Raw genomic sequence first — 13,949 nt, forward strand, 5'->3', positions numbered from 1 at the left:
GTCTAAAAATAACACGAGAACTGTTGAAGCATTTCGCACTTGCACCTGTTCGGTGGTTCGTGGTCCGTGCGCTACGGTCGTCTAAACATCTGCGAACCTATCGATGCGATCTTGATTTAAGATGTCATTATTCCTTGTGACCGCACATCATAGAGTCACTATTTTCTCAAGCGTGGAAATTAATCAACCTCGAATCGTGATTGCGAATATTTTATCGACAGTTTATTGCGATTTGAACCGCAAACAGATCCACAGTGTAGACGCGTAAAAATTTTGTATTATAGGCTTTTAGCAACGTATAATCACTTTGTAAAAGCTATAAAATGATAGTTACAATGATGAAGCTGATAGCTTGAAGCAAATAAATAGCAAGTAAATAAAAATAAATGAACATTTAAGGAATTAGATCTTTTCAAAAAGTCCCGTTTACTTTATACTTTTCCTTGTAACAGTTGAATTGATTGAACATTATTTTACATTTATTAAAATATACAGTTAATCTAAAAAAAATTATTTGAATGCATATTTTTATTTTAGTATAGGAATTGCGTATCTTTCGTGCACTATCTTCTAGGATGTCGGTGTGACGTAGCTTATTATCGATTAAAAGGTTGGAGTTTTCAACGAGTAATTTGCGATTGCCTGCAGTAATGTAATGTGTGACATATGTATTATACAGCGAATCAATAATATGCGTATCGATCATTTTGTCATAGTAGCATCTTACACAAGCTTAATATCGTTGCTTTATTATTTAACGGTTGTTAAGAACTTGGAGCTATGGGCAGTTAATGGGACGCAGGTAGGTACAACCTGTCCATGTTTGCACATATTATGCTTTGATGATACATCATAATAAATAATGTTATTTTTTATTGTGACAAGATACATTATCATAACAATTCTTAAAATCCACCCGAGTCAACAATTATAATGTCAAATATTATAATGTTTATAAATTACGACGCAATAACGATGCATAAGATCGCCATAGTATTGTTGCTAGATTGACAATGACAGCGCGAATGTACTAACAATAACATAGTTGTTACGCTAAAATAATTTTTGAAGAGTAACTATATTTAAGATTTTTATAAAAAACAATTGAATAATCAGCTTTTTTTAATTGAATTGTTATAAGATAACGCAGCAATTCGTAGAAAATATGCAAATAGCATCTTCAAATCTGTCGTTTCCATTCTTTGACGTACAATTCTTTCGGCATAGAGTTGTACACGCGACTTTAAGAAACCGCACAATAAATCGATGCTCCGATGGCCGATAGTCGCACCACACAGCCAGGTAAAGGGATTCATGATATTCGATAGGTTTCGAGATATAATATTCATAAACAATCGTTGTGTCCCCGACATCGGCGCAGGCGTGACCATCGTCGCTTCATTGCGCTATGCTGTCCATACTTCATATTGTCCTAGCACCTGCTACCCGAAACAAGACACAAGAATCATTCGTTTATCGGTGCGACCTTAATCGACTTCGCTATGTCAACCAGGACGAAAACGTTACCCATATTGATTTTCGCTGCCTTTTTGCCATTTGTGATCTGTCAAACACCAATGAATTTACGTAAGTACAAAGTTTATTCATTCACAAAAACAAGTGTCTAAACAATATTACCTTTTTGTAAATATTAGTACGATGAGTCAATATTGTGTCGCATCGTCTGCTAAACTAAAATCTATTCCATAATTTTTAGATTTTTTTATTCTTGAATTACAAAATTTACATCTTAATTTTCAAATTGAAGATCCTTACAACGCCAAAATTTAATAAAAATTAAAATTGCAAATAATAAAAAATTTAAAAACATTTTATAAAATTTATTGTCTGATTTTCTAATCGCCATATTAAATTCACGATTCAAAATTCTAAAATTCAGCGTCTCTTCAAATACGAAATTCAAATATATAATATTTATGTAAAATTAATTATTTTTAGTAATGGAATTTGTGTAAAGATAGATCTGTTATGCATAAAATATTGACCTCTTAAAACAGAATTTAATACATACAAGAAAGCACAATAACAGCATTGATATCCTGACATATAGTTAATAATATTGATATTTTTTTTCTGCTTTTAAGTGGTTGTAATAGAGGAAGCTGATTCGTATATCTTGGGTATATTAAATGATGCGGTTCCAGAAGCAGAACGGAATTTTGCTAACGATATGATCACCGTTCAGGTTTCCACCGTTACAGTAAATCGCGAGAATGTAGATGCGAGTTTTGAAAAAGGTATTTTTACATATTTGTATATAAAGTTTTGAGAACTATTTTTTACAAGCTACGTAGTAAATTCCAAAAGTTTCCGGCTTAAACAAGTTTGAACGCGAATTGAAAATAAAATTTATCTTCTCAGACGAGTTGCAAAATTGCATTAATGCGAATGATACAATTTTCGAAAATTTATTTTAACAGCTCGGAAATTATTCGGAATAAAACACATTTGTGTGAATTTTTTCCTTAGAATGACCTATGCTGTGACCTCCCAAAGTATCGACTTTTCCTCTTAAAACACTCCGTATAAAGATACGAAACTACTTCTTTATACTTAAATATTCTTAATTAAAAAATAAAATTTTAAAAGCTTTTGCAATAATAAAAGTCATAAAATCCGCAAAGACACTTTTTTTATTTTTCTCGATAGTATGTGCCATTCTATATAAAGGAATAAGCATTATATTAGACATGACGTGGACCGGTTGGGATAAATTACGAAATATTGCTGATGAAAGAGGCATAATATACAAACGTGGCGACTGCAGTATAAATCCATATGTCCAAGCTATTGACGATCTTTTAATTATGAAAAATGCTACAGATGTTGGTTTGATCTTTGAAGATGAAAGAGGTACATAAAAATTAATAGTGATTGGTCATTATAAGTTGTGTGTTGATAGTATGTATATATTTCATCACTTTCATACAAAGAATAAAAATATGGATTTCATATTATAACTAATTAATAATGTAATAATAATTTTAGAACTAAATCAAAGTCTTTATTATCTTATTGGGAATTCAATAATTAGATTAGTAGTCATTGACGAATTGACAGAAAGAACCGTGTCGAAAATACGAAGTATGCGGCCGTCACCGTCTTATTATGTTATCTATGCTAATACACCGAAAATGGAAGAACTGTTTAAAACGGTGAGCGATATATTTATATCAGGTTTGAGAAATTGTTTGCCTAGCATTTCAATTCATATGTGTATGTACATGCAGTTTATTTATTTCTATTTTATGTCTTTAAAACGATTATTTATAAATATATCAACGACTTTTTTAGGCTATAGAGGGAGGTCTGGTTAAAAGAGAGGGTATTTGGAATTTAGTATTTACAGACAATAACTATCGTGACTTTCGATTTATCACCGGTGATTTTAACTTAAATGTTTCATATACCATTCTCACTATGAAAACTGATATTTGTTGCCGTTTAATAGGCGAAGCATCCTGCAATTGTCCTGCAAATTTTAAGGTCAGTTAGTTTTATAAATTAAAAAATTATTTTAAGTTTTAAAAAAATGTACTGTTTATGAAATGTGAGAAACGTTGATTAATTCTGTGATTGAGATTTATGGATTTTACAAAGATATTTTACTTGAAAGTCTTTATTTCAGGAATAAGATATATTTTTATAATATAAGTGATTGTTATCTATAAAGAAGAAAATTAATTAAAAGTCATGTTATGTTAGATATTCCCTTACTACTTCAAACGTTTAGTCGGCTTAATTGTAAGCTTGATGAGCGACGTTCAAAGAGCGGGTGTAAATGTAAGGCCAAAGACAGGTGAATGTGATAAACCCGTTAATTCCACTTCAAGTTTGAACGCTACAGCGGAAACATTCAACAAAATTCTGATGACAGTAATTATCGTTCCAATTAATTCTGATAAAAAAGAATAAAGTTTGCTTAAGTGTGAAAATATTAAAAAATATTTTTGTTTAAAATAAAATTGTCACTTGGTGCATTTAAGTTAAGCGTTTACTCTTTTATATCTTAGAGACTGGATAGTAATGATACTTTCGAATATTGGTCAGAGAAGGCAATGATCACTTACAAGGCAGAAATTGAGCTACAAACAGTCAGTCGTGGTTCCCTTGATGCGCTCGCAACTTGGACGAGACGTACAAAAATTAAAGAAGCAGACGGGCAGAAAATAGAACCAGCGAGGCGATTCTTCCGGATTGGAACGGCACCGGTAAGAGTCACATTTCACTAAAGTTCTCTGTTTTATTCTGTACCATTGAATGAAGAATCGACAAATCAATTGCTGAATAATTGTACAATTATTTATTAATTTAATTAATAGATTTGACTTATCAGTTCCATTGAATTAATTTTTTATCTACATAAAATATTTTTATATTTCTAAAAGCATAGATTATTTTTATTAGTGCATTACTAGTGATAATAATGTTGCAATAAACATGAATTTATACGAAACTTGATTTCATATCATGTAATTTGACATAGGCAGTACCTTGGACAGTTCTTAAAAAAGACCCAGTGACAAATCAAGAAATGCGTAGGAATGAGGAAGGAAAGGAAATCTGGGAAGGTTACTGTATTGATTTCGTAAAAAAATTGTCTGAAGAGATGCAGTTTGATTATGATCTTGTTATTCCTGAAGATGAAGAATTTGGCAGAAAATTACCCAATGGTGAATGGAACGGTCTAATAGGCGATCTAGCTAAAGGAGTAGGTTTTATTTTCTAAATATACAAATGGATTTAAAGAGACAATAATTATTAATATTATATTTTCATTGGCTAAGTAGTTGATAGAGTAATGCAAAAAATATTTGGCAAATTAAAATATGCAATGACACTTTTTACTATAGCAAATATACTATATTTGTTTTTCTAATTATTGTATAGGAAACTGATATTGTTGTGGCGGCATTAACGATGACATCGGAACGTGAAGAAGTCATCGATTTTGTTGCACCGTATTTCGAACAATCCGGTATTCTCATCGGTATGCAATTATTTTTCTTTACACTATTGCAATGTACTTTGTACGTATGCTAAAAAAATCTATTTTCTCTTTAGTAGTTTTTATCTTACAATGACATCATTTTTGGCATGCTTCTTATTCTATTTTTTCTGCCTGTTTTTTTTTTTTTTTTTTTTTTTTTGTAGTATATATACACACATAAATCTGATCTGACACAATGAGTTGCAGACTTTAGCTTGCGATGCTTTAGTTAGATATGTTAGCTGAATACTATCCGAATGATTTATATTAGTTTTTATTTTCCAGTAATGAGGAAGCCAGTTCGTAAAACATCTTTATTCAAATTCATGACAGTACTAAGACTCGAAGTCTGGCTTAGCATCGTGGGGGCTTTAACTTTGACCGGAATTATGATTTGGATACTGGATAAATATTCACCATACAGTGCGAGGAATAATAAACGACTCTATCCTTATCCGTGTCGGTACGTATCTTTCTATAGCTTTATCGCTTATCGTTTGTTATATTTATTTTATAATTAGCGTAGTAATAATTTAACTCTTAACCACTATATTAGTTTTTTAAATGCCGTCTCTAACAGACAAATATTGCTTTTCAGAGAATTTACATTGAAGGAAAGCTTTTGGTTCGCATTAACATCTTTTACACCACAGGGTGGTGGCGAAGCTCCGAAAGCATTGTCAAGCAGAACTTTGGTTGCAGCTTATTGGCTATTTGTTGTACTGATGCTTGCTACATTTACTGCAAACTTGGCTGCCTTTCTTACCGTGGAAAGAATGCAGGTATCTACTCTCTTATTAACTTTTAATTTAAGTGCATTGAAATAATAATGTATATTGCAAATAAAAAATAAACAGCTTTTTGCTTTTGCCTAATTTTACGCAAATATTAATATTAAGGTTTTTCATTACCGCACATTTTGAAAGTTTATTTATAAAATGTTTAAAACGAAATATAACGCGTACAAGAAAGTATTCAAAACGCGATTGTCTACAAAGAAATTAGGTAGACAAATGGTGTATAATGAATCACAACGAGTAAAAATGAGATAAGTTTGTATTAAATATATATGTTGAATATATTATATATTCGAACAGTTCGAATTGTTGGAATATATTCAACGAACTTTATCTCGAAGGGTTTGAATTATTTGATATTCAATATCGAGATTTACTTGTTCGAACTACTCATTTACTTGAAATTTTCTAGTATTGATAAACAAATGATATGTTGTAGCATGCAATTTTTCACACATTGATATTCGTATGTATTTTATGACATAGTCACCCGTGCAATCGTTGGAGCAGTTGGCGAGACAATCACGCATAAATTATACTGTTCTGGCTAATTCCAGTGCTCATCAGTATTTCATAAATATGAAAAATGCCGAGGATAAACTTTACACGTGTGTAAAAAATAAAATCATTATTCTTCTATTGAATATTCTGTTAATTAATATTACGAGTAAGATTATGCACATTATTTGTTTACAGAGTATGGAAAGAAATTACATTAAATAGTACTAGTGATCAAGTCGAATATCGTGTCTGGGATTATCCAATAAAGGAACAGTATGGTCATATTTTGCAGGCTATCACTCAAGTTGGTCCTGTAAAAACTACTGAAGAAGGTTTTAAGAAGGTAGAAAAAAAAGAATAAAGCAAAAAGGCGAAAGAAAACTTAGAACGCTGTTAATTTTCTTAAATTCTAGTGTGAATCAAAACAATGAACATTTGATACAAATGCGTCGAAATTTTTCAGGTGATAGAGAGCGAAAATGCCGAGTTTGCGTTTATTCATGACTCTTCAGAGATAAAGTACGAAGTGACGAAAAACTGCAATTTGACAGAAGTGGGTGAAGTGTTTGCCGAACAACCATATGCCATTGCCGTGCAACAAGGCAGTCATTTGCAGGAAGAAATAAGCAGAAAGTCTTTGATCAAGTTTTTTCTTTTTTTGTCATATGCACTTAATCCATTCAACTGATAAGATATTTTTGATTACACTGTTTTACATTAATCTATTTGTTTGCAAAAAGAAAAAAGTTTTTCATAATTTTGAATGTGCTGAATTCAAATTTTATTTTTTTGGAATAGTGAATAAACTTTACTTTTAATATAACAATACAATTGTAAAATAATGTGTCCCAAAACATTTTTTATGTATATATATATGTATCGCTGCTGATAATTACGTTGAGAAGGAATGGATTAAGTGATACAAACGGCACATAAATGTAATATTATTACTACAATGCGATTAAAATACGACAAATATCTAATATAAGTAATAACATTTCTAGGATTCTCGATTTACAAAAAGACAGATATTTTGAGACGTTAGCAGCTAAGTATTGGAATCAAACGTTGAAAGCACAATGTCCAAATTCTGACGACAATGAAGGAATTACATTAGAGAGTTTAGGTTTGTATCAACCTTTTTACATTTTTCCCACATTGTGAGTCTCTTAAAAATTAGAAAATAAAAATGTCTTTTAATATCAAAAATAATTTTTAGAAAAAAAACAATCAAATTTACGTAAAAATTGTATTAGTATTTTTTGGAATACTAAAAGTGTTTGCAATTAATCCGCATTTAATAACCAGTTATTTCTTTTTGCAGGAGGTGTATTTATTGCGACATTGTTTGGACTTGCTTTAGCAATGATTACTCTAGCCGGCGAGATTCTTTATTATCGTAAGCGCAACCTTTCTCAGAAAGGAAAACAGGACAAAGGAATGATTAAAGATAGCGAGAAAGATAAGATCATTATGCAGAAAATCGCATCAAAGCTTCAAATGAAACCTGCGCCTACCGACGCAATTTTCGGAAAGCAACTTAATCATACTCCTCGTGTTTCTCATATTTCTGTTTATCCACGACATTTCTCTTTTAAAGATTAAGTCACACTTCTCAACGACAATCTGTTAAATCTATAAATCTGTTTGTTTTACAGTTTATTCTTAATTCTTAATATCTCTGATTTCTTTTTTAAGTACGAAATTATAATTATACGAACTTATTTATTTATTTATTTAGGTTTTTAAGTCAATTGAATTACAATATTGAGTTAATGTCTGAAAGAATGTTACGACAGTTTGTACAAATTGTTGTTATTATAATATTGAATTAACACTATATATTAACACTATCTGCATGGATGCAGAATTGAATTTAAACGATTGATGATTATATTTGCTTTTTATTGTTCAATATAATTGTGTTTATGTAATTTTATATCTCTACAAAAATGTTGCACTTACATTAATGAATACACGATATGTTTTGTTACATTAAGGTAGTTAAATACTGATAGATCGTTGCATCAGTAATCGTATAATATTGTCTTAGGCAATGTTTTTAATTAAATATAACGTTATACATATTTACAAAAGCATTTAACAATATGTTTCTTCTTCTAAGGTTTTATGTGTTATTATAAAAATGTATTAATAAATTTCACATAAATATGTACGAAGGATTCGTTGTTTTCAAAACAATACACTGGGATATCTCGTTCTCCTTCTTTTCCACACAAATTTAAAAGTATACTTAAAAATATTTCTGTCAACATTTATTAAAAATTTTGAAAACAATATACTTTTAAAAACAAATTTTAAATATTGGAACTGATTTAATTGTATCTATTTTAGAATTATTTCTTTTATTATACGTGTAGTTACTCTATGAAATTATATTATATTATATATAGTATATGTTGGCATATTGACACTCTAAAAATTATTTACTATCAAAAAAGTTCGCATTTTTTAGAAATTAAAAAGATCACGATGTTTAACGTCTTGAAACTTTATCAGAAGTTGAAGATATAATTTTGTAAAACTCAATAAACTGGGACTATTTCGGTAAAATTAGGATGTCTGGGATTCTTATATATATGTACACATACAATAGATTTCGATAAATTATTGATTGCGCGCGTTATAGCGCAAATACAATACATTGACATGCGCGGTCATTGATCTTCGAATACTTTCACATTGTGTAGTTTTGCTTCTCAAGCCGTAAATAGGGTAAAAACACTGGTATTTATTTGATCGATATTGTTTCTAATACTTTTTTACTATTTATTTCAAATTTTGTTCGCCTAAAATAGTTATGTGATGCCTGCATGCTATATTTTTTGCGTTTCTAATTAACAGTCGAGTCCTCTTTTGATAAATAATCATTCAATTATCAGCAGTCATGGATATGGTTAATAAATTGACACAAAACAAAACGCATCTATAATTTATTTATCGTCGGAATTTATATGATATAATATAAATGCATTAAAGCATACGATTACGATTATAGATTGTTGTTAGTAAAAGTTATCGATCTCCTTTTCTTCCTTTATTGATGTAATTGTACATGTTCTATAATCTCATTATTTTTACTAGTTTTCATCGAATCGTAACTCCGGCAAGCTCTCGCTGAGTTACGTAAATGAAAGCAAAAGTAGTTTAAGTAATCGGCCGATTGTCTCGATCACGCCGATTGGAGCATGTGTCACGCTTAGTGACTCTTTAAATTTTTCTGCCTTTTTCTAAAGAATAGAGATTGATGCTAGGTGGGGAATATCGATCGTTTATCAAGTCTATATAAAAGCATTTCGCACAAAGACCGCGATTATTCGATGAGAGAGTGATGCGGATTGTGGGTATTCTCTGTTGAAATTGGAAGTATAAGTCCATTTACACAAATTCCATAGAAAGCGATCGATGAACTCCGGAAATGGCTTGTTGCAAGGTCAGTGAAGTGATAGAGAAACGATTATTAGAATGAAAAACTTATATAAAAAAAAGCATTAAGTAAAAATCATATCACAATTTTGAGAAAATTTAAGAAAAATATGCCAAAAATCGTTATTTGCTAAATTGAATTGTTTTCACTGTTCTTATTATTTTCACGATTTAAATAAAATATTTTGTTATATATTTGCAGATATATCTGTCTTTATCAACTCTACTTATGTGTTACGTAAATGCAAATTATGAATACGAGCGTATGAAAGCTTTGAGCTACCTGACTGATATATCGCAAAGTCCTTCGAACAATCAATATAACATTTACGAGGGCGCTTCTTCTGAAATAGCACCTTATTACTATGATTCTTATGAACCAAACAAAGATCGAGATCTATCCAGAGATCATTTCGGAAGCTTATTTAAGCGTTCCCCGATTGACAGCATCAAGAAAGAATCGATTGAAAAAAAAAACTTGAAAAAGGTGATGCCATTTTACGCGTTTCCTAACAAGGATTTAATAAAGCGCAAAGAGTTGCTGGCAGATTCAACGGAAACTGCGCACTGTCAAGAAATTAAGATAAAATCGTTCGGAAAAGATAGTGGTTTACGGAAAGGCGTCACGACTTGTTACAAGTGCAAAGATCCCATAACTAGATCCACGTACGAACGCTGTTTATATAAGAGTCATCCAGAAGAGAGGGCATCCGCTAGTACAAAGGTGGAACGTTTTCTGTCCGTGCCTACTAGTTTCAGATATCGAAGGTAGTGATGTTAAAGTTTTTTTAGACATATAAAAATTACTTATCAAAAATCTGTTAAAAATTGACGCACTTTAATCATGCAGTGGATAAAAAGTTTCAATCTGCTATGTACGAATCATTAATTTAATTTTTGCACAAAATATATTTTTTTTAATTAAATTGAAATTTGATAGAAATTACCATTAATTTACAGTTTTCTTATAAAAACAAATAATTTTTATAAATGATATTATACGTGGAAAAAAATTTACTGTGTTAGCAAATTTTATGCTATCGTATCAAAATATCTTAGTTATTATACGGACAGCAAAAAGATATCAATTTTATTTGCTAAAAATAATGTTGCTAAATGTGCAAATTGTACTGTTTACAAGCAATATATCATTATGTCATTTTCTAATGATGACATGTTGTACTTGATATAAAAATTTAGCGATGATATATCATATCATCTCAAATTTTATAAATTACAGTCAATAATATATAAATACGCGACTGCAATTATTACATTAATAGACTTTATTTTGATTATATTTATCACAGGTCTAACTTGGAGAAAGGCAAAATTGATTATGAAAAGTTGAAGCGCGATCCTTATCGGTTTACCGATAAATATTTTACTGACGCTACGTACGATGCGCCGGTTGCGCATGAGAGCAAAGGAGAGAAATGCGACAAGATTATAAAAAATTCTATGGTGTGCATGGTATGTCAGAATGCTAAGACTAACAGCAAGTACGAGCAGTGCTCGTATGTGAAGCAACCACGTGAGGAAGCATACTCCTATGACAAATCCGATTCTTACCGCAATAAGCCTGAACAGCAAAGAAATGATAGCGTCGAGTATCCCGAATCAACTTCTTATTCCGAGCCTTCCGATTTCGCAGCATCCAATCGACAAAAAAAAGATCGAAATTCTACCGCCACGGAGGAATCACCCAGATATTATTATAGCGAAGATTATCCTGAAAGAACTTCAACGGCGAACGAACGAGACGAAGTACAAGATGCACCTTCGCAAGCAGATTGCAAGCAGATAAAAAAGGATTCCAAGATCTGCACAGTATGCAAGGATTCCAAGAATGGTGGCACTTACGAGAAATGTACCTACAATTATCAACCTAGTGACAAGCTGTATAAATACAGCAGATCAAAGAGCTTTGGATTTCCAGATAAGCCCTCACATTCTACAAGGGATTCAAACCAGAAGACTCAAACATCGGAGGAATCCAAGGATTCTGATCATCCACAAAGTTCAGATTCTACTGATGATTATTTGGGTAAGCATATGTTACATTAGACCTTAATTACTAAAATGACTTTAATTTCGAATAGCATATGAAAAAACCAACAGAAAAAGGCTTGAGATTCAAAAGTTATTTCGTTCTCATAGCTATTTTCTGTTGTTTTTTTTTTTTTTTTTGTTATTAGAATCTTACACTAATATAATTTCGTTATATACAGGTAGAATAAAATCTTCCACTTATCCACGGAGATCCGACAGAGTTTCAGCCGAAACTCAAGTTGCGAGTGATCCCGAAAGCGCGTCACGGGATTTATCTGACTACAGCAGCGATTATTTCAAAGGCTTAAGTGATTATCAATTACCAACAAATAAAGACGACGAGCCAAAATATTACGGAGACCAAGCGGTACCATCTTCGAAATCTGTTTCGGAGCATCAGTCCGAAAATATCAATGAGGAACATTGTAAAAAAGTTCAGAAAGACTCGATGACATGCACGATATGCAAGGATCCAAAAACGGGCAACGATTTCGAACAGTGTTCATACTCTTATCATCCCAGTGATAAGCTCTTTTCTTACAGCAAATCCAGCTCATTCGGCAATCCACAGAAAAATGATAAGTCACAACAAGTGCCGCAAGAAAGCGAACAATCGTCGGAAAGTCTTGAGACTGCAACAAGCTCCTACGACGAGTATACTCCCGGACAAATTTATGAAGCTTCAACGGCGGATGAAACAAAGTCCGAGGACGACGTAGAAGGGAAGAAAGCGGTGGACACTGGATATTTGGACACAGTAAAGAAAAAGGCACAAATCGAGGAGTTTATGCAGAATTTCCAAAAACAGGATCGATCAAAATGCAAAAAGATTATGCGCGATAAGATGACTTGCTATCAATGCATTGATGAAGATGGCTTCCAAAAAGAAGAATGTGTGTTTATCACCGGGCGAGAACCGGGCGACAAGGATCAACTCGCATTTCGCGAGGTAAAGGAATTTCAAGTCGATCCCACCGCACACACTTCGCAAATCGTCTCAAATTCGAAAACGGTGGATTCTGCGGTAGAACCCAGTGCATCTGCTAGTGGAAATTCTTACGTCAGGTTGGAGAAGCCGGACAATGATTATCCTGACGAGAAACCGAATGTAACAGAGGAGACCAAAGAGACTGAACCATATGATTATACATCGGAGACAAGGTCCAAATACGACAAAGTTCTTGGATTGACTCTTCCAGCGTATATGTTCACTATTTCGGAACATGAGGCGGCGTTTGACGAAGTTGTGGCTTCTAGCCACGATCAGCGTTAATTTAAACATTTGTTTGCACTTTTATCGCTGCTTCTTATCGTTATATATCTAGTTGCTTTTTATCCTCAAGTTCTCAAGAGATTTAGACATTTAGCAATATATCTCTAGGTACGAGATATTTCAGCAGACTTATTAAAAACATTAGCGTTATATCTTTGTTATTTAGTTTATAGTACGAAGGTTCTTCAGAAGATAAAGATATAAATGCAATAAGGATTTTAAAAAACTTTTACTATAAAATAAAAAAAAAACGTTTTTAATATACATATACACATTATGTCTGTATCACATTTAATAGAATCTACAAACGATAGTCGCAAGCACAGAACTGATGATGTCCGTGAGATTTATTCATAACAATTGTCAATTTTCTTTCAATTGGCAAAAATCCTGTTCTTTCATTCTATCTCTAATTAACATCTCACAATACAAAATAATTTTTAGTAGTCTAAATGTTGTTTTCTTTCTATCTGAATATCCTATGCTTAGAATACAACAAAGCAATTTTTATGCAGTCTGTATTTAAAAAAAAAAAGCGATAAAAGTCGTAACAGTAAAAATCAATTTATGCAAAATAAGATAAGATAGAAATTTTGCAAAGCGGTATATATAAAATTTTGAGAACTGTATTTTATTTAAACTTGCGTTCATATCATGTGTAACTGCTTTTAAATAATTTAAAATATAATCTTTGTGTATGCATATCAAATTGCTGATTAAGTATTCGACATATAGCTGGTAATATTGTGAGTAATACAAGATACGTGGTTTCGTATATATCGAAATGTTAAAATAAGCACGAGCTATTTTGGCGAACAGCAATGGACGGCGAGTGGTGAACGACGGCGAGTGGCGCGACTCGGCGATG

The 13,949-nt window shown here is 31.7% G+C and overlaps 2 protein-coding genes across 2 annotated transcripts; both read left to right on the forward strand.

Annotated features, from left to right (window-relative positions):
* Positions 1-1,085: 1,085 nt before the first annotated feature.
* Positions 1,086-8,485, forward strand: LOC105669207 (Ionotropic receptor 8a). The gene is made up of 16 exons (XM_012362040.2): positions 1,086-1,587; positions 2,106-2,258; positions 2,671-2,874; positions 3,010-3,176; positions 3,316-3,507; positions 3,727-3,897; positions 4,035-4,232; positions 4,508-4,732; positions 4,912-5,011; positions 5,297-5,474; positions 5,610-5,793; positions 6,295-6,416; positions 6,505-6,652; positions 6,773-6,942; positions 7,314-7,435; positions 7,634-8,485. The coding sequence occupies exons 1-16, from the start codon at positions 1,503-1,505 to the stop codon at positions 7,912-7,914; spliced, it is 2,700 nt and encodes an 899-aa protein (XP_012217463.1). The 5' UTR covers positions 1,086-1,502; the 3' UTR covers positions 7,915-8,485.
* Positions 8,486-8,622: 137 nt separating this feature from the next.
* LOC105669159 (dentin sialophosphoprotein) lies at positions 8,623-13,874 on the forward strand. The gene is made up of 3 exons (XM_067352989.1): positions 8,623-10,524; positions 11,067-11,803; positions 11,988-13,874. Exons 1-3 carry the CDS (start codon positions 9,986-9,988, stop codon positions 13,079-13,081), a joined length of 2,370 nt encoding a protein of 789 aa, XP_067209090.1. The 5' UTR covers positions 8,623-9,985; the 3' UTR covers positions 13,082-13,874.
* The last annotated feature ends 75 nt before the right edge of the window (positions 13,875-13,949 follow it).

Source organism: Linepithema humile, chromosome 4 (assembly GCF_040581485.1).
Source record: "Linepithema humile isolate Giens D197 chromosome 4, Lhum_UNIL_v1.0, whole genome shotgun sequence".
Taxonomy (NCBI): Eukaryota; Metazoa; Arthropoda; class Insecta; order Hymenoptera; family Formicidae; genus Linepithema; species Linepithema humile.